The 24,483-nt window shown below is 45.8% G+C and overlaps 1 protein-coding gene and 3 pseudogenes across 1 annotated transcript; 1 reads left to right on the forward strand and 3 right to left on the reverse strand.

Annotated features, from left to right (window-relative positions):
• Positions 1-726: 726 nt before the first annotated feature.
• On the reverse strand, positions 727-1,928 carry LOC101123847 (putative homeobox protein Meis3-like 2; annotated as a pseudogene).
• A 2,096-nt stretch (positions 1,929-4,024) lies between these two features.
• Positions 4,025-5,286, reverse strand: LOC101149841 (interleukin-6 receptor subunit beta-like; annotated as a pseudogene).
• An 11,794-nt stretch (positions 5,287-17,080) lies between these two features.
• Positions 17,081-19,809, forward strand: LOC101150210 (zinc finger SWIM domain-containing protein 5-like; annotated as a pseudogene).
• Positions 19,810-22,595: 2,786 nt separating this feature from the next.
• LOC101150945 (CMT1A duplicated region transcript 15 protein-like protein) lies at positions 22,596-23,470 on the reverse strand. Its single transcript, XM_004042226.4, has one exon. It carries the CDS (start codon positions 23,381-23,383, stop codon positions 22,778-22,780), a length of 606 nt encoding a protein of 201 aa, XP_004042274.4. The 5' UTR covers positions 23,384-23,470; the 3' UTR covers positions 22,596-22,777.
• Between the last annotated feature and the right edge of the window lie 1,013 nt (positions 23,471-24,483).

The following is a 24,483-nucleotide window of genomic DNA, read 5'->3' on the forward strand; positions in this document are numbered from 1 at the left end:
TAGTGGCTTTAGCACTAAACTCGAGGCCTGGGTCACTTCTCCCCTGAAGAAGAAAGGTTTAAAAATTCCTAAATCACAATGTAGAACTAAGTTACACCCTACCTCAGAACTGCAGATATTAAAATACCATCTCTTTATTAAGTGTCTCTACAATAAGGATATTTGCTAAGATCAAGATGTACAATTTTTTGGGTTCTGTTTTGTTTTGGTAAATATTGCCCACGTCTTTTTAGTTTGCTTCAAACATTTACTAAAAATAAAAAATTTTAAATCTTTGCCTACTTAAAAATAAAAAAAATACTCAAAACAAATTTAAGCTGAAGATATATACTGTATAAAGTGCTTCATCTACCTAATTCTCTGAAGTCTTTTTTTTTTTTCTGTGTTTTAAGACTTTATCATTAAAAAAAGAGGAAATTAGAGAAGGGAGGTGGAGGGGACAGGAGGGTGAAGGAATCTCTCCAAAATGTCAGATCCGGGCGACCCTCCTTCCCTGACTGCCCAGCCACCCTGTCCCTTCTCTGTCCTGGCGGCGAGGCCCTAGCTGCCATCTTCTGGGGACCAAGGCTCAGGAGCCCAGCTCGGGTCCCAGGCAGAGGTGAAGGCAGAAGCGGGGCTCAGGGCCTGGAGGCCTTGCCAGTGTCCTTGAGAGCCCCTTGGGTGGGCACTCAGGCCCCCATGTCCCAGTAGGGCCCTAGGGAGGTAGGCGTTGAGCGGAGAGGCCTTTGGAGGTGGGGCCCTGAAGCCGGAGGACCAGGCGGGAACCAGAGCCAGGTGTGAGGCTGGGGGTCACAGCCGGAGGCTGGGTCTCTCCCGCATCAGCCTCTATAAATAATGCCATTCTCCTTCCAAGTTCAAACTCATCCCCACTGATGCTGGAGGCCGGAAGGCCACGTGTGGCTCTGTCTCGGTATAGCCCCCGATGGGCCGGCCCTCTGGGCTGAAGGCTGCACTCTGCCCTGTGCGGTTGGATTGATCGATCATAGGTTGCACGACGCGTCTCCGGGCATTAATGAACCAGTTGTTGACTTGCAGGATGGTGAGCCCCGTGTCCTGCGCCAGCTGTTTCTTCTGCTCCTCCGAGGGGTTACGGGTGCGAGAGGTGCTGGAACAACCAGGCTCGCATGATGTTGGTGGCCACCTTGGGGAAGATCCCCCTCTTCTTGTTTCGCCGTGGCTCCTGGTCCAAGTCCTCATCTTCTCCACCAGAACTGGGAGAGGCCACGCTGGTGTCCAGCCCGACTCCTTGGTCACTGGAGTTGTCCCCACTCTGGGAGGCCAGGCCCCCGCTGGATGGACCTGGGGTCCCCAAATGTACAGACCCGCTATCCTCACGGTCTCGAATCCATATATTATTCTGGTCTGGGAGGCTGGGGCAGGAGGCTGGGTAGTCCTCGAAGTCCTCCCTGCAGCCGCCATCCCGATCCTCGATGACCAGGTCGATGGGCATCTTTCCCTTCTCCAGCTCTAGCAGGTGGAACCGCAGCACTTGATGGCCTGGATCATCAGATTGTCCAGTTCTGGGTTGGAGGAGAAGAAGGGCCTCTCAGAGCGAACCTGCTTGGCGAAGGCAGTGTTGTCCTCGTTGAAGGAATCAGAGGAGCAGACGTCGCCGCCGCGGGGTGTCCCCAGCCCAGCTGCGGCCCCATCACGGGGAGAGCATGTAGCCAGTTCACATTTCTCAAAGACCGGGGCCAAGAGGGGGAAGAGCGGGTGTCCATAGATCTCATCCTTGTCCCTCTTCAGGCCATCGCTGTCCAAGCCTGGGGGGTAGGGGTTGGGGAGGCCGGTGAGGACCATAGGGCCCTGGTGCCGCGGGCACTGCCTCTGGGAAGCCAGCCAGGGCTGCGGGGCCATCCGCGATGCCTGGGTAGTGCGCAGCTCATCGTACCTCCGGGCCATGGGCTGAGGCCGGCGGCAGCTCCAGGGTCCCTCCAGAGCCTGGCCGCGGGGTAGGGCGCAGCCCGGGGCCGCAGCCCCCGACGGCCCGTGATGTCGACGCCAGGGGGTGGGCAGGAAGCCAGATGCGCGCCCCCCAACCCCCGCCGCCGTCAGCGGCAGGCGCCGGGCCGGGTGGGGGCTCCGCGCATGGACCCCGGCCCCCGCCCCCAGCGGGGGTCACGGCCAGGAGCGCATTGCCGCCGGGACAGAGCAGCAGGCGCGGGCGGGGAGCCCGAGGCCCCCTCCCCTGGGCGCCCCCGTCCCTCCCCCGGCTCTGCGGGGAATCGAACCGTCCCCAGACGCACAGACCTGGGACCGCGGGGGGCGGGGGTCCGGCGGCGGCTCGGGGGTGCTGGCGGCCGCGCTCCGCGTTCCCGGTTTCTCCCTCTTTGTGGTCTCATCTGGAAGTTCCACCCTCTGAAGTCTTAAGAAAGGTCAATGATGTGTGTGTGTGTGTGTGTGTACACACACACAATTTAAGCCTTTAAAAATGGCAATTTTTTAGATGATTTATGGGTTTTTTCCCCCTTTACTACTACAATTTAAGCCTTTAAAAAATGGCAATTTTTTAGATGCTTGAGGTAGTTTGGAGGATCCCTAGCTCTTAATCGTGGCACTCTGTTGAGTTTGTGAAATGGATCTTCAAAGAGGTTGTCAATAATAAACAAATTTTTGAAACGAGTCAGATTACTAATTATTGATGAATAAAAAATGAGTACTTTTAGGCCAGGTGCAGTGGCTCACGCCTGTAATCCCAGCACTTTGGGAGGCCGAGGCTGAGGCAGATCACGAGGTCGGGAGATCGAGACCATCCTGGCTAACACTGTGAAACCCCGTCTCTACTAAAAATACAAAAACATTAGCCAGGCATGGTGGTGGGCGCCTGTAGTCCCAGTTACTCTGGAGGCTGAGGCAGGAGAATGGTGTGAACCCGGGAGGCAGAGCTTGCAGTGAGCAGAGACCTTGCCACTTCACTCCAGCCTGGGCAACAGAGCAAGACTCCAACTCAAAAAAAAAAAAAAAGAGTACTTTTAATCTGCCAAGTTAAAGCTCTAGAATTCCTTTTCTCCAGTAATAACTGGCAGCATCACCACCAATGGAAGAGACCTAAGGAATATTGTGTACATTGATATACACGAGGCTGCTCCTCATTTTTTTTGTCAGATTACAAAAGCTGGGCTCATATAGTTAGGGCCTATGGACCTCTTTTTAAATTATTTTAGCAGAAGTAGATGGTCTAGACCTTGCTCTTCTAATCTTTTATATTAACTGTCCCTAAGCCACTTTGATGACTATTCAAATCAAAATCAGTATAGCTGTGCTCGCTAAGCATATCACTGCTTATTATTTAAGTACCTTCTGTTTTCTATGTAGCAAAACAAAAAGTTTTATAAATTTCAGATAAGCTTTCTGTTTTTCTTCAGTGCAAACATCCTGAACCAGCACAAAATCATTCAGCTAATCTGAGGATAAAGTCAGTTTATGTAGTGCTTAAAGTAGAATCCCAGATATTCTGGAATGGAAATAGCTCATGTGAAACTTCAGTTCATTTTTGTCCTTAAGGACAAATGATCATCTTCAGAGAATGAAGACTTTTTAAAATCTGAATTCACAGATAAAATAATTTTAGCTTTACTTTATAGGTACTGCTGAAGTTGTAGCAGGAACTACTAGTCCTTCACTGAGGCACGTAGCCGCCTTGCCGTACAGTCTGTGGTAACTTTTAGGCATTCCTTCATCAATCACAGCCTCCATCCCAACTGTTTCAGATTTTTCTACTAGTCCCTCAGTACCTGGACCAAAAGTATCTGCTGCAGAAACTTTCTGAAACATTTTCATTTGCCCAGATCCATGGGATTGTGAAATATGATCTGAAATCTGTTGTTTAAGTCTAACAAAATCTTCCTCATTGACTGATGAAACTTGCTTTGACCTTTCAAAATGTGAAATATCTGGACTGGATTCATGCTGACTGCAGTTCTGTTTGAAGTAGTGTTGCCTGGGCAAAATGCCATCACCACCATCTGCGTGATCTACTAATTGTAGATCTTTTGGCCTCTCCTCTGAATCTAACAAGGGCTGGGTGGACTCGGATCTTGAGAAGACCTGGACTGATGGAACTTGGTGTCTGTAGCCACTGTGTACCACAGCAGAATACTGGACAGTGCTCGAAGTGTTGTGTGAAGATTCATTTTCATCACTGCTAGAAATGCTTGGCCTAGAAGATGACATGCATAAAGACTCCCCCAATACCACTGCTGTGTCCTTCAGTATTAATTTTTTCCTTTTTGAACAGGTCCAATGATTTCAGATCTTCTGCAAAAGGCTTTTTGTCATTTGCTTCTATTTCCACAACACTTACATCAGTGAAATTGCCATCTGAATACATTTGATCTTTTGCATTAAAATTGTGCCTTGAAGGAGTGTGAGGTGACCACTGGGCAATATGACTCTTTGAAGGATCTGGAACGTTAGGCCAGATGTGTTTTTTAATTAGGTCTCGCTTATTAAAGCAGAACAGCACTCCCAGAAAAGTTGTCAATAGGAATGCTAAGCAAACAGTTTGCAGTTCCTCTAAGTTGATCACTGATAAATTATGTGGCGGATTAGGCTTCACTTTATATACAGCATCAAAACTGATATGATCTGATGTAGCCTTCCCAAGGGCATTCTCTGCTTCTACCCAGACTTCAATGTTGACAAAATACACAGTAGAATAATCAATGGTGCATGAGATGGGGGTGTCACGTTTTGGTTGCAATCAGCAAACTTGTGTGTTGCCCATTCAGAGTTTAAAGTGAAGTTTGTCTCCAAGTGTGTTTCCCTTCCACGATCCCACTCACACCTCATTTTGTTTCCCTCATTCACAATGCAACTCAAATTTTTAGGTTTTTCTGGAGGCAAGCCTGAAATTATTGTGATTCCATAAACATTCTGTTCAAGCTGTCCGAATGTAAGAATGTTGCAAGTGAGTTGAATATTTAATGAAGCTATATGTGTAAAGGTGACACTGGATGCTGTTCTGTTTATGATAGTATATTGCTCCTTAAGAATAGCAAAATGGTTTGTTTTCCAGACAATGTCATTAGCATTTACATGAAAATAATCCATACATTTTTCCTTTAGCACACAAACTGCAGTGAAATTAGAATGAAGTTGTACAACTGGAGATTCGGGACTGATATAACCACATGGATGTAGAAGTTCACCTATAGATTCAGTGGTGAGGAAAATAAAGCTGGCACTAGCCAAGTCTGCAACGTCAACATCTTGCGTAGATATTTCCAAATCACAAAATTAGTAAGTGAAAGAGTAGGGATTTGAAGCTAAGTCTTCTGCTTCTAAATGTCACACTTTTTCCATTGGCTTTCACTCAGGCCGCTCCGCCTGGATCCTCTGCGTCTCCACAGCACACGAACCCCTCGAACCCCTCGGCGCCAGTCTGGGCCAGACCCGTCGGCCTGGCAGTTGCGGCCCCCGGTTCAGCTGCTCCGGGGCGGCCCAGCGCGGCTCCGCGGGCCTTTTGGCTGCTCGCCCCGGATCCGGCTCCGGAAAGCTCGCGGATCCTTCTCCGGAAAGCTCGCGGATCCTTCTCCGAAAAGCTCGTCGATCCTTCTCCGCAGAAGTAGAGCGCCGCCCCAGTCCCGCGGCGGGGCGGGGCAAGGGAAGCACTTCTTAAGTGGAAATAGAAAGCATTAATTATATATATATATAAAATTGGTTTTGGATTTTTTTTTTTTGAGATGGAGGCACTCTGTTGCCCAGGCTGGGGTGCAGTGGCACAATCTCGGCTCACTGCAACCTCTGCCTTCTGGGTTCAAGCGATTCTCCTGCTTCAGCCTCCCGAGTAACTGGGATTACAGGTGCCCGCCACCTTGCCTGGCTAAGTTTTTGTATTTTTAGTAGAAACGGGGTTTCACCATGTTGGCCAGCCTGGTCTTGAACGCCTGACCTCAAGTGATCCATCTGCCTTGGTCTCCCAAAGTGCTGGGATTACAGGCATGAACACCTGGGCTAATCATAGAAATATTTTAATAAACTGAACTATGTGAAAGTTTAAAATTCGCATTTGCCAAAAGACTATTTAAGGTAACCCACAGAGGGAAAGAAGATAGAGCAACAAGCATAACTGATGAAGGGCTCATATGCATCCAAGTACTAACCAGGCTGGACCCTGCTTAGCTTCTGAAATCAGACACATTCAGGGTGGTATGGCCATAAAGGGCTCGTATCCAGAATACATAAGGAACTCCTACAAATCAATAAGAAAAAGACAGACCAGCCTATATATAAATTGGCTTAAGACTTAAACAGGCACTTCAGAAGAGAGACTATCAATCTCATTAGTCATGAGAAAAAAGTCAAAAACCCAAGGAAATATCACTATATACTCACCAGAATGGTTAAAACTACAAAGACTGAAAATAGCAAGTGTTGGCAAAAAAGTACAGGAATGTAAACAATCATACTCTGCTAGTGGAAATGTGAATTGATAATAATCACTATGGAAAAGAGTTTGGCAATTTCTACTAAAGCTCAAGATATTTATACTCTATGACTCACCAAGCCATTGTGAACATATACACAATGGAAATACTTGTACATGTGCACCAGGAGATATATATAAGAATGTTCATAAGTGTTGTTACCCATAGTAGCCCCCAAATTAGAAAAAAACCCAAAATCCTATCAACAGTAAAATAAGTAGTCGTATATACTTACTACATAAAAATACCTTACAGTATGCCATACAGAAACACTACTGTACACCACGTCATTGTACACCACAGGAAAAATTGTAATATACACTTACTGTACAGGTACAGAAACAAACTAGAACTACTGACAATTACTTGAATCAATCTCAAAAACATAATGTTGAATGAAAAAAACCCATAAACGGAAGACATAGACTGAATATGTTGTTTATTTTATATAAAGTTCAGAAAACAGAAAAAAGTTAAACTACAACATTCAGGGATATGCGCTTAAGTGGTAAGAAGTAAGAAAAGCAGGCCGGGCGCTGTGGCTCACGCCTGCAATCCCAGCACTTTGGGAGGCCGAGGCGGGTGGATCACGAGGTCAGGAGATTGAGACCATCCTGGCTAACAGGGCTAACAGGGTGAAACCCCATCTCTACTAAAAGTACAAAAAAAATTAGCCGGGCGTGGTGGCAGGCGCCTGTAGTCTCAGCTGCTCGAGAGGCTGAGGCAGGAGAATGGCATGAACCCGGGAGGCAGAACTTGCAGTGAGCCGCGATTGCACCACTGCACTCCAGCCTGGGCAACAGAGCGAGACTCTGTCTCAAAAAAAAAAAACAAAACAAAACAAACAAACAAAAAAAAAAAACAAACAAAAAAAAACAGGTAAAAGTCATTTATGGAGACAGAAGTCAGGGTGGTGGTTGAAGAAAAGCAAGAGAGTTATGATTATAACAATTGTGATACTGATTACTCTAGAATGACTGAAAGGCAAAGAAAAAGAGAGAGGCTATTGGGTTACTAGTAATACTCTTTCTTTACCTAGGTGATACCTACACAGCTGTTCCGCTTTGTAGTAAATTACTGAGCTGTATATTTTTGTTTTGTGGATTTTTCTATGTGTATTGTATCTCATAATTTAAAAAGGATAAAACATTGCTCAAATTCCTTTCAAGGTTAGTGATCACATTGGGAATACTATAGAGACATAAAACTAAATTCTTCACAGGTTTAAATTATCATAATTCTCCATATAACAATGTTGTGGTTAACTATGGACCACATATACGACAGTGGTGCCATAAGAATATAATGAAGCTGAAAAGTTCCTATTGCCTAGTGACATCGCGATGGTTGTCATCAAGATATGTAGGCCTAGGCTAATGTGTATGTTTGGGTCTTAGTTGTTAACAAAAAAGTTTAAAAAGTAAAAAAAAAGAAATTTTTAATAGAAAAAAGCTTATACAGTAAGGACATAAAGAAAATATTTTTGGATAGTTGCACACTGTTGTTTGGTGTTTTAAGCCAAGTGTTATTACAAAAGAGTCCAAAAGTTTAAGAATATTTAAAAGATTATAAAGTAAAAAAGTTACAGTAAGCTAAGATTTATTATTGAAGGAACAACAATATATTCAGTAAATTTAGTGTATCCTAAGTGTAGAGTGTTTATAAAGTCCACAATAGTATATATACAGTAATGTCGTAGGCTTCACATTCACTCATTACTTACTCACTGACTCACCCAAAACAACTCACAGCCCTGCAAGCTCCATTCATGGTAAATGCCCAAAACAGGTGTGATGTGGTTTGACTGTGTTCCTACCCAAATCTCATCTTCAACTGTGGCTGCCATAATTCCCAAGTGTTGTGGGAGGAGCCAGTGGGAGATAATTGAATCATGGAGGCAGTTTCCCCCACACTGTTCTTGTGGTACTGAATAAGTCTCACACGATCTGATGGTTTTATAAGGGGTATCCCCTTTCACTTGGCTCTCATTCTCTCTTGCCTGCCACCATGTAAGATGTGCCTTTCACCTTCTGCCATGATTGTGAGGCCTCCCCAGCCAAGTGGAACTGTGAGTCCATGAAACGTCTTTTGCATCATAAATTACCCAGTCCTGGGTATGTCTTTATCAGCATCATGAAAAAGGAGTAATACAGTAAATTGGTGCCAGGAGTGGAGTGCTGCTATAAAGATACCCAAAAATGTGAAAGTGATTTTGGAACTGGATAACAGGCTGAGTCTGGAACTGTTTGGAGGGCTCAGAAGAAGACAGGAAGATGTGGGAAAGTTTGGAACTTCCTAGAGACTTGCTGAATGGCTTTGACCAAAATGCTGATAATCACGTGGACAATATAATCCAGGCTGAGGTGATCTTAGATGGAGATAAGGAACTTGTTGGGAAATGAAGTAATAGTGACTCTTGCTATGTTTTAGCAAAGAGACTGGTGGCATTTTGTCCCTGCCCTAGAAATTTGTGGAACCTTGAACTTGAGGGAGATAATTGAGGGTGTCTGGCAGAAGAAATTTCTAAGCAACAAAGCATTCAAGAGGTGATTTGGGTGCTGTTAAAAGCACTCAGTTTTAAAACAGAAACAGGGGACAGAAGTTCAAAAAATTTGCAGCCTGACAATGCAATAGAAAAAAAAAACCATTTTCTGAGGAGAAATTCAAGCCAGCTGCAGAAATTTGCATAAGTGACAAGGAGCCAAATGTTAATCACCAAGACAGTGGGGAAAATGTCTCCAGGGCATGTCGAAGAACTTTGCAGCAGCCACTCCCATCATGGGCCCAGAGGCCTAGGAGGAAAAAATGGGTCTGTGGGCTGGGCCCAGGGCCCCCCTGCTGTGTGCAGCCTAGGGACATCTCAGCCACTCTAGCCATGGACAAAAGAGGCCAAGGTATGGCTTGGGCCATGGCTTCAGAGGGTGCAAGCCCCAAGCCTTGGCAGCTTCCATGTGGTGTTGAGCCTGTGGGTACACAGAAGTCAAAAATTGAGGTTTGGGAACCTGTGCTTAGATTTCAGAGAATGTGCGGAAATGCCTGGATGTCCAGGCAGATGTTTGCAGCAGGGGTAGGGGCCTCATAGAGAACTTCTGCTAGGGCAGTGCAAAAGGGAAAGGTGAGGTTGAAGACCAAACACAGAGTCCCCACTGGGGCACTGCCTTAGTGGAGCTGTGAGAGCCACCGACTTCCAGACCCCAGAATGGTAGATCCACCAACAGCTTGCACCGTGCATCTGGAAAAGCCGCAGAGACTCAACGCCAGCCCATGAAAGCAACCAGGAGCAAAGCCACATGGGTGGAGCTGCCCAAGACCATGAGAACGCACCTCTTGCATCAGTGTGACCTGGATGCAAGATATGGAGTCAAAGGAGATGAATTTGGTGCTTTAAGATTTGGCTGCCCTGGCTCAAACCTGTAATCCCAGCACTTTGGGAGGCTGAGGCAGGTGGATCACGAGGTCAGGAGATTGAGACCATCCTGGCTAACACAGTGAAACCCTGTCTCTACTAAAAATACAAAAAATTAGCCAGGTGTGGTGGTGGGCACCTGTAGTCCCAGCTACTCAGGAGGCTGAGGCAGGAGAATGGCGTGAACCTGGGAGATGGAGCTTGCAGTGAGCCGAGATTGCACCACTGCACTCCAGCCTGGGTGACAGAGTGAGACTCCATCTCACAAAAAAAAAAGATTTGACTGCCCCCCTGGACTTCGGACTTGCATGAGGCCTTTAGCCCCTTCATTTTGGCCAATTTCTCCCATTTGGAATGGTGTATTTATCCAATGCCTTTACCCCCTCTGTATCTAGGAAGTAACTCACTCACTTTTGATTTTGCAGGCTCATAGGTGGAAGGGACTTGCCTTGTCTCAGATGAGACTTTGGACTGAGGACTTTTAAGTTAATGATGAAATGAGTTAAGACTTTGGGGGACTGTTGGGAAGGCATGATTGGTTTTCAAAAGTGAGGACATGAGATTTGGGAGGGACTGGGGAAGAATGATATGGTTTGGCTGTGTCCCCACCCAAATCTCATCTTGAATTGTTGCTCCCAGAATTCCCACATGTTGTGGGAGGAACGTGGTAGGAGATAAAGGAGTCACGGGGGCAGTTTTCCCCATACTGTTCTTGTAGTAGTGAATAAGTCTCACAAGATCTGATGGTTTTATAAGGGGCTTCCCCTTTGTCTTCACTCTCATTCTCTCTCACCTGCTGCCATGTCAGATGTGCCTTTCGCCTTCCACCATGTTTGTGAGACCTGTCCAGCCACATGGAACTGTGAACCCATTAAACCTCTTTTCATCATAAATTACCCAGTCTCAGGCATGTCTTTATCTGCAGTGTGAAAACGGAGTAATAGAAGGTGTATCATCTTTTATACCATATTTTTACTGTACCTTTTCTATGTTGAGATATATTTAGATACACTAACACTTTCCATTGTGTTATAACTGCCTACAGTATTCAGTATAGTAACATACTGTATAGGTCTGTAGCCTAGGAGCTACAATATGTGACAGCTTAGGCTATATCCATATAGTCTAAGTGTTTAGTAGGCGAAACCATCTAGGTTTGTGTTAAGTGCCTCTATACTGTCCATGCAATGATGGAATAGCTTAGCAACACATTTCTCAGAACATATCCCCATTGTTAAATGATTCATGACTATTCTTGAAAGACAATGTTAGTCATTGATAGCAGTCTGCCCTATCCTCTCAAAATCTTCTCTATCTCAACCCATTATTCACATATGCATACATACATACATACACATATTTAACTTCTTTATAATGAGGTACCACCTTACTTTCTTGACTCTAATAAAAGTAATTTTCTCTCTAACATATAATCTATGATTTAAGAGTTAACCAATTTCTCCCTCATTCAACTTAAAAGGCAATGCTTTTTAGTGAGTGCAACATGAAGGACATAAGAAAAGCTATCACATATTGCCAGGAAGATATTTCTTACCTTTTTTCTGATAATAATACATTAAAAACTCAAAATTACCTAAAAATAGAAAATTTGTTGTATGAATTATGGTATATCCATATGAAGAAATACTATGAAGTCATCAAAAAGCAACAAACATGAAATGGTCACAATATATTATGTGGATAAAACAGATTATAAGACTGCATGGTTTGATCCCAACATTGTTAACAAGTATGAAAAAAAGACAAAGATCAATTGATTGGGCATTCTGTGAGCCAGAACTTTCAAAAACTATTTTTGAGAAGTGCTATTGATATGCACAAAATAAGATGGTAGGCCAGACACTGGGTTCATATTTTCTTCTTTCTTTAAGTAATTAAAATTTGGCTGGGCGCAGTGGTTCACGTCTGTAATCCCGGCACTTTGGGAAGCCAAGGCGAGTGAACTGCTTGAGGACAGAAATTTGACACCAGCCTGGCCAACATGGTGAAACCCCATCTCTATTCTTAAAAATTACAAAAATTAGCTGGGCATGGTGGTGCGTGGCTGTTGTCCCAGCTACTCAGGAGGCTGAGGCACGAGAATTCTTTGAACCCAGGAGGTAGAAATTGCAGGGAGCGCAGACCACGCCACGGCACTCCAGCCTGAGTGACAAAGCAAAACTCTGTCTCTAAACAAAAAAATTAAAATTAAAATTAAAATTGAAATTAAAAAAGATAATCACTCCTGCCAGACCCAACTCTCTTGGAGATAACAATAAACTCTAGACCAAAACTAAAACAAAACAAGCAAATAAAAATCCTTTAGGCAAGGAAGAGTAAAGAAAAGTAATACAGATCCGGACAGGAGTTGACTCTTGGGAAAAAGGTAATGGCACAAAGTGAGTTATGTGTTTTTAATGACTTTTAGCCTGAGTACACATCAAAGTTGGCACCACACAGGGTATATAAAGCTCCAATAGAAAACTCAGTCTTTCTGGCCTGAAGAACCACAGGGTAGAGTTCAGGGAAATCAGAGCTGCAGAAAAGTAAGGTGGGGATTCCTGGAAAGGAGAGATTCCCAAATTCTGTAAAGCCTGTTCAAATATCTGGCTGATCTCTGAACTACCACCCAAGAGAAAATTTGTAGTTTAAGTCCAACCAACTTACTTGTCTGGTAGAAGGGAGGAAGAAAGAAAGGAAAGAAGGGGACAGACTTGTGTTAGTCTGTCTGCATCACGATAAAGGAATACCTGAAGCTGGGTAATTTATAAAAAACTGTGGTTTCATTTGCTCACAGTTTTGCAGAGTGCACAGGAAGCATAGTGCCAGCATCTGCTTGTCGTAAGGGCCTCAGGAAGCTTACACTCATGGCCAAAGTCAAAGGGGGAGCAGGCACATCACCTGGTCACAGCAGGAGCAAGAGATGCACAGGGGAGGTGCCATGCTCTTTTAAAAAACCAGATCTCATAGGAACTCAGAGCGAGAAACTCCCTTTGAATCAAAGCGATGGTGCTAAGTCATTCATGAGGGATCTGCCCTGTGATCCAATCACCTCCCATCAGTCCCCACCTCCAACATTGGGAATCACATGAGATTTGGAGGGGAAAAACATCCAAACCATATCAGGAAGGAAAGGAGAAAGGGAAGGAGGAAGGGAGGGAGGGAGGAAGGGAGGGAGGAAAGAAGATAGGGAGAAAGGAAGGAATCTTCTCAGAGGAATGTAACTGAACCTAGAGTCTCCACAACGTAACATTCAATATTTTTGATACTGATATCAAGAATCCAACCCCAAATTACTCCATATACAAAGAAACAAGAAAATGTGATCCCTTTTCAAGAAAAAAGACAATCCACAGAATCCAAACCCAGATGACCTAGATGCTGAAATTAGCAGACAAAAATTTTAAAGCTCACGTATATGAAAGAAAATAGGTTTACAATAATGTAAAAATCGGAAATTGCAGTAGAGGAAAACTATAACAATGAACTGTAAACTCTAGAACTAAAAAATGCAAATGTCTAAATAAAAAATTCATCAATAGGCTTAACTGCAGAATGAAGATAACAGAAGAAGAGACAGTGAACTTGAAAAAAGATCAATATTATTGACCCTAAAGAAGAGAGAAAAAAGATACTAGAAAAAAAATAGTCTCAGAGACCCACAGAACCATATCAAAAGGTCCAACATATACCTATTATACCTAATTGGAATCCCAGAAGAAGAAAAGAGAGGGGATAAGACAAAATACATGTGGACAAATACTGTAGATCTTCATAGAGATTTGTATTACACCAACATACATATGTCAATATTTAATAAATATACACTTAAAATTCACAAATATACACAAAATTCAACAAACATTCACTTGGGGAGCTCATTGTGCATAAAATTGATGTCAGAAGAAAACTGTAAAGAGATCATTGAAGTCCAATAAATGATATATATGTTTAAGTATTTAGAAGGAAATATTTATTGGTGTCTTCAATGTACTCTGAAATTCATTCCCCCCAAAAGGAGGATTAATAATGGATAGAAGAATGGATAGGAGGATGGATATTTGATAAAGCAAGTGTAGTAAGTAATGTTAATGGCAGAATCTATGTGGTTAAAGGCAGAATCTATCTAGGTTTGCAATAATGTAAAAATCAGAAATTGCAGTAGAGGAAAACTATAGCAATGGACTATAAACTCTAGAACTAAAAAAAACGCAATGTCTAAATTAAAAAATTCATCAATAGGTTTAACTGCAGAATGAAGATAACAGAAGAAGAGATAGTGAACTTGAAAAAAGATCAGTATTATTGAATTTAAAGAAGAGAGAAAAAAGATACTTGAAAAAAAATAGTCTCAGAGACCCACAGAACTGTATCAAAAGGTCCAACATATACCTATTATACCTAATTGGAATCCCAGAAGAAGAAAAGAGAGGGGATAAGACAAAATATATGTGGACAAATATTGTAGATCTTCATAGAGATTTGTATTACACTGACATACATTTGTCAATATTTAATAAATATATACTTAAAATTCACAGATATATTTTTGTCCTAATGGCAAAAATGAATTCAAATACATTTACTAAAGTATAATATACACAGGAATCCTGTTATTCTACTGCTCAGTAATTTATCACAAAGAGAACACATGCTTGGAGCTACCACACAGTCCAAGAAAATGAAATAAAAATAACAATCTGGAAATCCCTCTCCTGAAGGTCTGCTCCCTAACCACTGCCCACCTGTCTTGTCAAAGCAAAGAGTCACCTGGATTTTAGCAGCCCCAATTAGTGTTGCTTGTTTCATAAATGGAAGCATGGAAGGCCATTCAGTAGGAATGGTTTTGTGTGTGGCTTCTTTGGCCCAGCATTACATTCGTGACACTCCTTCATGTGGTTTCATGAAGCAATTCATTTCTTTTCCCTGCTCGGTGGTGCTCTGAATGAATATGGCACATCTATTAATTCTACTGTTGATGGACATTGGTTTGTTTCCAGTTTGGGGCTGTTAGCAATAAAGCCACTATGAACATTCTTGTTAATTTCTTTTGGTACACATGTATATTTTAGTTAAGTACAGCCCTACAGATAAAATCGCTTGGTCATAGTAACTGCATATGTTCAAATGCAGTGCATGTCACTGAAAATGTCAACTAGGAGGAAAAAGCTCAAGAGCTCTATTGTACAACATGTTGACTATAGTTAATAACAATGTGGTGGCCGGGCGCGGTGGCTCATGCCTGTAATCCCAGCGCTCTGGGAGGCCGAGGCGGGTGCATCACGAGGTCAGGAGATCGAGACCATCCTGGCTAACACAGTGAAACCCCGTCTCTACTAAAAATACAAAAAATTAGCCAGGTGTGGTGGTGGGCGCCTGTAGTCCCAGCTACTCGGAAGGCTGAGGGAGGAGAATGGCGTGAACCTGGGAAGCGGAGCTTACAGTGAGCCGAGATCGTGACACTGCTCTCCAACCTGGGAGACAGAGCGAGCCTCCGTCTCAAAAAAAAAAAAAAAAAAAAAAAAAATGTGGTAATATTTGAAATTGCTAAGACAGCAGATTTTAAATGTTCTCACCAAACACACACAAAAAGATAAGTATTGATTGGCCAGGCACAGTGGCTCATGCCTGTAATCCCAGCACTTTGGGAGGCCGAGGTGGGTGCATCACGAGGTCAGAAGCTTGCCAAGATGGTGAAACCCCATCTCTACTAAAAATACAAAAATTAGCCGAGCGTGGTGGCAGGCGCCTGTAATCCCAGCCACTCAGGAGGCTGAGACAGGAGAATCGCTTAAACCTGGGAGGCAGAGGTTGCAGTGAGCTGAGATTGCACCATTGCACTCTAGCCTGGGTGACAGAGGGAGACTCCCTCTAAAAATAAAAAAATTAAAAAAAAAAAGATAAGTATCTAAGCTAACTGATATGCTATGTCGGTTGATTTAGCCATTCTATAATGTATGTCTGTGGCTATATATATATACACAGATTTAACTATTCTACAATGCGTGTCTGTGTGTGTGTATATATGTATAATGTGGTACACCACAAATACACACAATTTATCAATTTTTTTAATTCCAAAGATTTTTTTGACTAATATACAACCCAACCACAAGTTTAAGAGCATTCTAATTAGATGTCCTTTCCAATACCTGATTTTGTCAGTCTTTCTTTTATATATTCTGGTTAGTGGGTAATGTTATTACATTTTTATTGATTTTGGTCTTCTAATTATTAAAATGCCTGAGACCATTTTCATATATGTTTATTGAAAATGTATATAATCAGGCTGGGCACGATGGCTCATGCTTGCAATCCCAGCACTTTGGGAGGCCAAGGCGGGCAGATCACTTGAGGTCAGGAGTTTGACACCAGCCTGGCTAACATCATGAAAACCTGTCTCTACTAAAAATACAAAAAAATTAGCCGGGCTTGCTGGTGGGAGCCTGTAATCCCAGCTACTCGGGAGGCTGAGGCAGGAGAATCGCTTGAAGCCTGGAGTCAGATGTTGCAGTGAGCCGAGAACTTACCATTGCACTCCAGCCTGGGCGACAAGAGCAAAGCTCTGTCTCAACAACCAACCAACCAACCAACCAACCAAACAAACAAACAAAAAGTAGCGTCTTGGTTGAAAGGCTGAGGTGGGAGAATCCACCCGGGAGGTGGATGTTGCAGTGAGCCGAGAACGCGCCACTGCTCCAGGCTGGGCACAAGAGCGAAACTTCATCTCAAAAAACCAAGCCAAAACAAAACAAAACAAAAAAGAAAATCTATATAATTGTATTTTCAGGGATCTGTGCAATATTTTTTTTTTGAGACAGTCTAGTAGCTCTGTTGCCAGGCTGGAGTGCAGTGGTGCGATCTGGGCTCACTGCAACCTCCACCTCCTGAGTTCGAGCAATTCTCTTGCTTCAGCCTCCAGAATAGCTGGGATTACAGGCACGTGCCGCCATGCCCAGCTAATTTTTTTTTTTTTTTTTTTTTGAGACGGAGTCTCGCTCTGTCGCCCAGGCTGGAGTGCAATGGCACGATCTCGGCTCACTGCAAGCTCCACTTCCCGGGTTCACGCCATTCTCTTGCCTCAGCCTCCCGAGTAGCTGGGACTACAGGGGCCCGCCACCACGCCCAGCTAAATTGTTTGTATTTTTAGCAGAGACGGGGTTTCTCCATGTTGGCCAGGTTGGTCTTGATCTCCTGACCTCATGATCCACCCACCTCGGCCTCCCAAAATGCTGGGATTACAGTCATGAGCCACCACGCCTGGCCAAGACTACTCTTTAATTCCCAAGGCCAGCCACTGTGGTTTGAGCATGTGCAACAGCCTGTGCTCGGGTTGATGCCCCACATTCCCATGGTTATCCAAAAGAGGCCCTCAGACTCACAGTGGCCATTATTAATACTCTGAGGTTCAGCAGCGGTGGCAACTGAAAATCTACAAGCATCAGAAGAAAGAAGTGCTGCAGAGAGGAACCACAACCATCACAAACCTGGAAGGCTGGGTGGGCCACCCCCTGGATCCCATCGGCTGCCTGTTTCTCACTTTGACTGAGGCCTGCCTCCTGAATGATGACAGGTATCTAGATACGAAAGAAAGCAGACCCCCTGTGTACCAACATGTACCTGTGGCTGTAAGCTCCCCAAACAGCAGTGAGTCCTACTTGTCATTGGCCCTGGAGGCTGCATCGATGGGCCTGGGTCACAGAGGGTAATGCCTGAAGGCTCCTATGCACAGGACAAGGTGTGCCGTAATGAGGAGCAGCTCCTCAGCCAACTCCAAGAGCTGCAATTGGATGATGACCCAGTGCAAACACTCCAAAAATAGTGCATCTTGCTGCTGGAAGGGGGCCCTTTCAGGGATCTGGGAGAAGTCATCCACCGAGAGAGCGTTTCCATGCATACCTCTGCCAAGTATTTGTTCTCAGCTCTGCTGTCTCGTGATCCAGACCCTGCCTATAAATTAGGCTTACGTGTATAAGGTTACCTGTTTTAGAAAACTCAGGTTGTGCAGGCGACACATCCCTCACTCTCTGTATGGTGTCTCTGGTGCCCAGCCATTATCCTCCCTGGTTCTCGCTTGGACACTTGGAATCACAGCGGTGGGAACTGGCCTCCACCATGCTGACTGCTGCCAAAGGAGACACTTTGAGGCTCTGAACAATTCTGGAAGCAATGCAGAAGCACATTCGTTCTTCCCCCCCATCTTCAAACTGGCCCAAAATGCGTTCAAGATTGCTACTCCCACTAACAGTAGTACTGACAGCACCCTGCTCAACGTGGCCCTGGAACCTGGGTTACAGGTGATGCGATGACCTTATCATCCCTTAACTGGAGACACGGACAGATGGTACGATGGTTGGTGACCTGTGCTACAGAAGTGGGTATCGCCCACCTCCCTCTACTCCCACGGGAAAGGAGTTTCTATACCCTACTCTTGGGACAGGACAACGAATCCTTGGAGCTCTCATATTCCTATTCCTGATGGCCTAAGAAAGGATGCGGCTGCTGGTGGGAGAAGATAGCCTCTGTTCAGCCAGCCCAAGTTCTGTCCTCACTGCTTAAACCAACCACATGCTGATGTCAGCAGCACTTTGACCCTCTCATCAGAGACATGTCTAAGAGAATGAATTTTCAGCTGCCAATACTCAAGTGTGCCCTTGGGAGGTAGTGGGCCTGGTGGTTTGGTCCCCGTCCCTGTCCATGCTTGTGAGAAACTCCAGACACCTTGGAGGCTCAGGACCCTTTCTAAAGCCCAAAGCCCCAGCACAAGACTCTACCCTGACAGGCCCCACTTCAGCTAGAACCCCTGGCAGATCTGCAACCCTGGCCTCGGGTTAAGCAAACCCCAGGATCTACTGCTCCATCCTTGTGAGGGGCTGAGAGCACCTGCAGAAACCTTCAACCCTCTGACCTGGGTAAGGAAGGGATAGGAAGAGACCCCAAACAAGGTTTGGCCATCTGGGATGCTTCTCTTGCCCTGGTTTGCCTCAGATCATGTCAAGGTTGCTGAAGAGGAGGGAGAACTCATCTCTGCAGGCCAACTTCAAATCCCACACAGTAATCTGGGCCGACCTGAATCAGGACTGAGATGGCCACGGCTGAGCTCAGGCTCTCCCCGACAGGTGTGTGGGCCTCAGGGAGCATCTTGCAGAGCTGGCACACACTCTTCACCCCTACTGAGGCTGCTAGTATTGTAGCTGCCACAGCCGTATCCCACACCACTATCCTGCGCCTCAGTCTTGACTATCCACAGCGGGAGGAACTGGCTAGCTGTGCTTGCACACTGGCCCTGCAGTGTGCTAGGAAGCATCCACAGAGCTGTGCCCTGTCAGCCCTTACACTCTGTGAGAAAGACCACATTGCCTTTGAGGCAGCCTGCCAGATTGCCACCGAGGCTGCTGCCGGTGGCATGACCCATTCACAGCTGTTCACCATTGCCTGCTACATGGAGCTCCGGGGCTACACGCTCCACACCTTCAAGCTGGTCTCATTGGCCATGAGCCATCTTAACCTGGCTCATAACCAGGATACCCACCCAGCCACCAGTGATGTGCTCTGGGTTTGTGCCCTCAGCCACTCTCTGGGCAAGAATGAGCTGGCAGTTCTCATCCCCCTGGTGGTGAAGAGTGCGCACATTGCCATGGTGCTTTCAGACATCCTGTGTGCGAGGCTGCACGGTGACTGCACCTGGCCTGGCCGGCACCCCGGGCCACCACAGCTCTGGAAAGCTCATCTCCACTGACAGAACTCCATGGCACCAGTTGCTGATGCAATGATTACATCAACACCACACACTACACCTAACACACATTAGCCATTGCCAGTATGGACAGTTCGTTGAGTTTCTAAGCAAGGCTCGGGAGACCCTCCTGCTGCCCTAGATGGCTACCTGCAATTTGCCCTGTTCATCAACAACCACAAACGATCTACAAAGGCAAGAAAAAGCTGATGCTGCTGGTTCGAGAGCCCTTTGGCTGAGAAAGCAGATAGCTCACCAGCCCAGCAGCCTGGGTCCCCAGGTAGTATCAGGTCAGGCCAAAAACACTGAAACATTTGTCCACCCTGGGAGGACTCTGAGCACCTGTGGCTGAGGCCGAAGGACCACAGGGCTAAGGATGGGGAGAGTCCAACTCCAGTCGATATGCATACCTTGGCAAGCTTCTCACTACAGCCCACTGTTCATGGAGAAGCTGGGCCTTGCAGATCGACCAGAAACCCCCACGACATGCCACTTTCTGCCCCTATGTCCTGCGTGTCCTGGGCATTGGCCCTGTCTCCCTTGGCAAACACAGAACACTGTTCCATCTCAGAGATTGCTTCACCAGAGAAACAGATGAATTTATGGTACTGTAAGTACTATAGTATATGTGTTGCCAATTACTGTAAAGTCATAAGTATTTATAATTCTGGTTCTGATTTGATGGGCGTTTGAGGTAGCTGTGGGTGGGAGGGTATGCTTATTGTCCGAGGAGACTCACAGCCATTTCTCAGGTTTCCCTTGCAGAGTGTGTGCCGTTACCAGTGGGATAGTGGGTGTGCCAAGGAGAAAAATGGACAGTTAGAAAAAATCCCAAGACTAGTCTATGCAGAATCTCTCGCCTACAGACATGGCATTAATAGCCCAGTGGTGGGTGAGCGGCAGAGGCCAGGACTGGACTCAGACTTTTGCCTCACAAAGCTGTGAAGACTCTGAAGGTCCTGCCCCTGCCTCATACAGCCTCGCCAGGAGTCTGCTGAGCACCTTTGAAACAAGTGCAGGGAAAAGATGAAGGTCTGGGAAGCCACTGAGCTTACAGTATTCATCTACACTGGCCACCTTTGTGTTAGAGAGTGTGTGTATCTGTACGACTGAGTACATGTGTCTATGTGTATAGATATATCTGCGCGTGCCTGTCTGTATGTGCACATCATATGTTGATGTGTATGTATGTCAGTTCTATGGCTGTGTACCTGTGTGGATATGTGCACACTGGAATGTGGGTCCCTGTGTAAGGTTGTAACATTTGCTTGCATGTGAGGATGCATATCTATGTGTAAATGCTCTCATGTCTTGCATGTTTAGTGTGTGTGTATGTGGGCACACATGAGTGCATGTGTAGAGATATGTGTCTGTGTGTATGCTTGCTCTCCATGCATCTGTGTTTTTATATGTGTAACTGAGTGTATTTCCACATGTGGGGGTGACTGCGTGTTCCTCTTTGAGGATCTGCATGAATGTGTCCTTTTTGTGAGATTTCTCTTCCCATTCGTCTTAAATCTCTCTCACTAGTTAAATGTTCCCCATCTCTGTGCCTCCTCTATTCATTCTCTCTCACCAAATGAGCTTCTAAGCACCAGTCTCCCTCTGCCATCAGATTGGCTGTTTTCACTGCACAGTTCTCTTCTCACCCCGTACTTGCTTTCTTCCCCTGCCTTTCTCTGCCTGCTTTTGTCACAGTCTCATTGCTTGCTGACTTGGAGGCTAGGGCTGGTCTTCACTTAGCCTCTCCCTTCCTAATTTCTAGCCCCAGTGGGCAACCCTGTCTTAGCCCTGGCTGACCTCCACAGTGAATCATCATGTTCCTGCTACTTTCCTGACCCCTATACTCAGCCTGGAATTATTGTAGGAGATAGCAAGAGCATTCAGAAGAGTCAGTTGGTTACCAGTGCCTTGGTGTTTACTCTTTCATGTCTTAGTTCCTTAGCTGGGGGTGGGGTTTGATAGGGAAGGGGTGGTATAGCTAGAATGCGAACTAAGAACTTCTCCATCTGCTTTACTTTTTCTTTCGTTGACAAAATGTCACCTTTTCTACTCCAAACTGACCAAGAAGTTGTATTTGCCGTTTGTGGCTACTCACGTCCTACTGCCCAGCCAAGGGACCCTATAACATCTCAGTCCAATGAGTTGGTTGAAAAGAAGACAGGGAGAGAGGTCACTCTCATTTTCATATCACAATTGCCCTTCTTTTTAGCAAGTGTATGAACTCACAGTGCTTTTCTATGAATAAACCATGGATCACATGAAAGATCATTTTTCTTAAAGAAAAAAAATTCCCTAAACCCAGAGGGGACCAGCAAATACTTAACAGGAGATTAGAGATTTCCTGTGAGTGCATACGGTGCGGGGTGACCTGATTCTGTGAAGCAAATGTTATTGTCCTCCTTAAATTCATGTGTTGAATTCTAATTCTATGTGATGGTATTTGGAGGTGGGGCCTTGGCAGGTGATTAAGTTCATGAAGGCAGGGACCTCATGAATGGAATTGGTGCCCCTTCAAAGGGACTGCAGAGAACTCCCTCATCCCTTCTGTCATGTAAAGACACAGTAAAGAAGATGGCTGCCTATGAACCAGGAAATCAGCCCCACGGAATCTGCTGACAATTTGACCTTGGATTTTACCATCTCCAGAACTGTGAGAAATCAATTTTCTATGCTACCTAGTCTATGGCATTCTGTTTTGACACCCAGATTAGCTAAAGTAGCAGCATATCAACTTGCACACATAATTCTTGGAAACTCTGATGCCAAATCCTTGATGGCAAAATGTGAATGATCTGCCGGAGACATGAGCCTACATCATCCCTCTTTCCACAATAAACCAGAGAGTCAAAACAGGCAAGAGTAGGTCAAGGTCTTCTAAAAGCCATACCTGAAAGGTTTCCAATAACAGATGACTCGATGGTAATTCAGCCACACAAACAACCACAACAAAAGACACAACTATCCGAGATTTTCAGGATAGCCTCAAAAACACCATCTAACATTAGGGAGTTCAAAAAGGTGAGAAGTTTCAGAAATCAAACTTTATTTATATTTCATTTCATAAACTTGTAATTCTAACACTATTAATAAATGCTAGGGCAGGTGGCGGCATGGAGAGCCTGGAGCACAACAGCTGTCTTTAAAAGCTTTCCTTGCTGTACCCTTTGGAGCCACCTCCTGGTCCCCTCAACCCCTGCCCACCTGTTAAAAGCCCGTTTGGGGCAGCACATTAGGGGCAAACAGCCTGGATGCCCAGTTGCAGACACACATCCATGCCTGGAGGAGAAGATTGCATCTGAGAGCAGGAGGAGCTGCTGGAACTCTTCTTCCAAGCCTTCTTTTAATGCTCTCGAGCACCACCTGCACAGAGATATACCTCATCAGCATTAGCACAATAAACAGGCCCTGCAGCAGCAGGGCTGTGGTTCTAGTGAATGAGAGAAGCCTCTCTCCAGCGAGGTACAGGAGTCCAGTCTGAATGCCCTGGTCTCCGCCTCCATGTTTGCCACCATGCCCAGGACTAGGGGCAGCATGGGAGCTGCTGGCTGGGGCTGTGCTGGTCACCCCCTCCCTCCCACTTCTCTCTCCAGCCACGCTTTCAGCTCCAGCATTAAGGCCAGTGGCTACAGTAGGTGCCATGATTTCAGGCAGCTCCTGGCTGGGCTGGTCCTTGGCTGGAGCTCCCTCCACCTCCAGCGCTCTCTCTGGAGGGGGCTCTTCCCATGCTAGCTTTGGCTCGACAGCTGGTGCCGCAAGTGCTCCTATTTCTGCGTACTGAGGAGCTGAAAAAGGAGAAAGGGTCACCAGCATCAGTCACTTTCCACTGGAATTTCCAAACACAGAGACAACCTCACTGAATTCAAAGGAATTCCAGCCCAAAAGCACCGCCCCCGCAAAGTCTTCCAGGCTGCAGCCACCTCACCATGTGTCTGTGCCTCCATGGGCTCCCGAATCTCCTCCTGGACAAGGACAATGTGCAGAGGCAGCCCCGATGGGATCTCTGGTGTGGCCTGGCCTGCTAGGGCCTGCCCCGGGCTGTCCTGTGGTACCTGGGTGCGCCTTCTTACAAACGGCCACAGGCGTCTGGGGTGAGGGATGAGCCTTCTTCGGCATCGTCAGAAAAGGCTCTCACTCCCTCCGTTCCTGAAGCAGCAACCTCTCGAAGTGGGGAAGCAACACGAGAACATCTTGCTCTCTTGAGCGTCTCCCACAAAGTGAGCTGGTTACGGCGCTGACTCTAGGATATGGGTGCCTGGTTACCAGAGTTCTAAGTTCTGTTCATGTGTGTCATCATCCAGGAAGTGAGGTCGCTTCTTTACGGTTCTGTCCCCTAGGCCCCTTCCTTCCATAAGCCTACTCAGGACTCCACTGGGCTGCTGACTACTCACCCTCCCCTCAGGTTATCTCCTTACCCGTACACAGTTATGTCCACCCAGGGTCTGCTTGGACACCTGTGCCTGATGTTCACCAGGGGCCAGATGTCCTCCTCAGGCCTGATGTCCACCTAGGGCCTGATGTCTGCCTTGGCCTATGTCCCTCTTGGGGCCTTGTGTTCACCTGGGGACTGTATCCAGCTGGGGCCTGATGGCCTACTGGGTCTTGTTGTTCACCTAAGGCCTTGTGTCCACCTGGGGACTGGTGATCACCTGGGGCCTGGGTGTCCACCTGAGGCCGGATGTGCACCTAAGGCCTGAGTTTTCACCTGGGCCTGATGATCACCTGGGGACTGGGTGTGTGCCTTGGGTCTTTTCCCTTTTCCTGACCAGGGCTTGCAGTTTCCAAACCAGACACAATCTCCCAGTTGGAGAAAGAAAAAGGATCCTAGATGATAGTGAGACAAATTTCAGGAAACTGCATCCAAATAAGTAAATGAGAATGAGGATAGGATTCATTGTAAGTAACATTCTCAG

Source organism: Gorilla gorilla, chromosome 4, assembly GCF_029281585.2.
Source record: "Gorilla gorilla gorilla isolate KB3781 chromosome 4, NHGRI_mGorGor1-v2.1_pri, whole genome shotgun sequence".
In the NCBI taxonomy this organism is placed as follows: domain Eukaryota; kingdom Metazoa; phylum Chordata; class Mammalia; order Primates; family Hominidae; genus Gorilla; species Gorilla gorilla.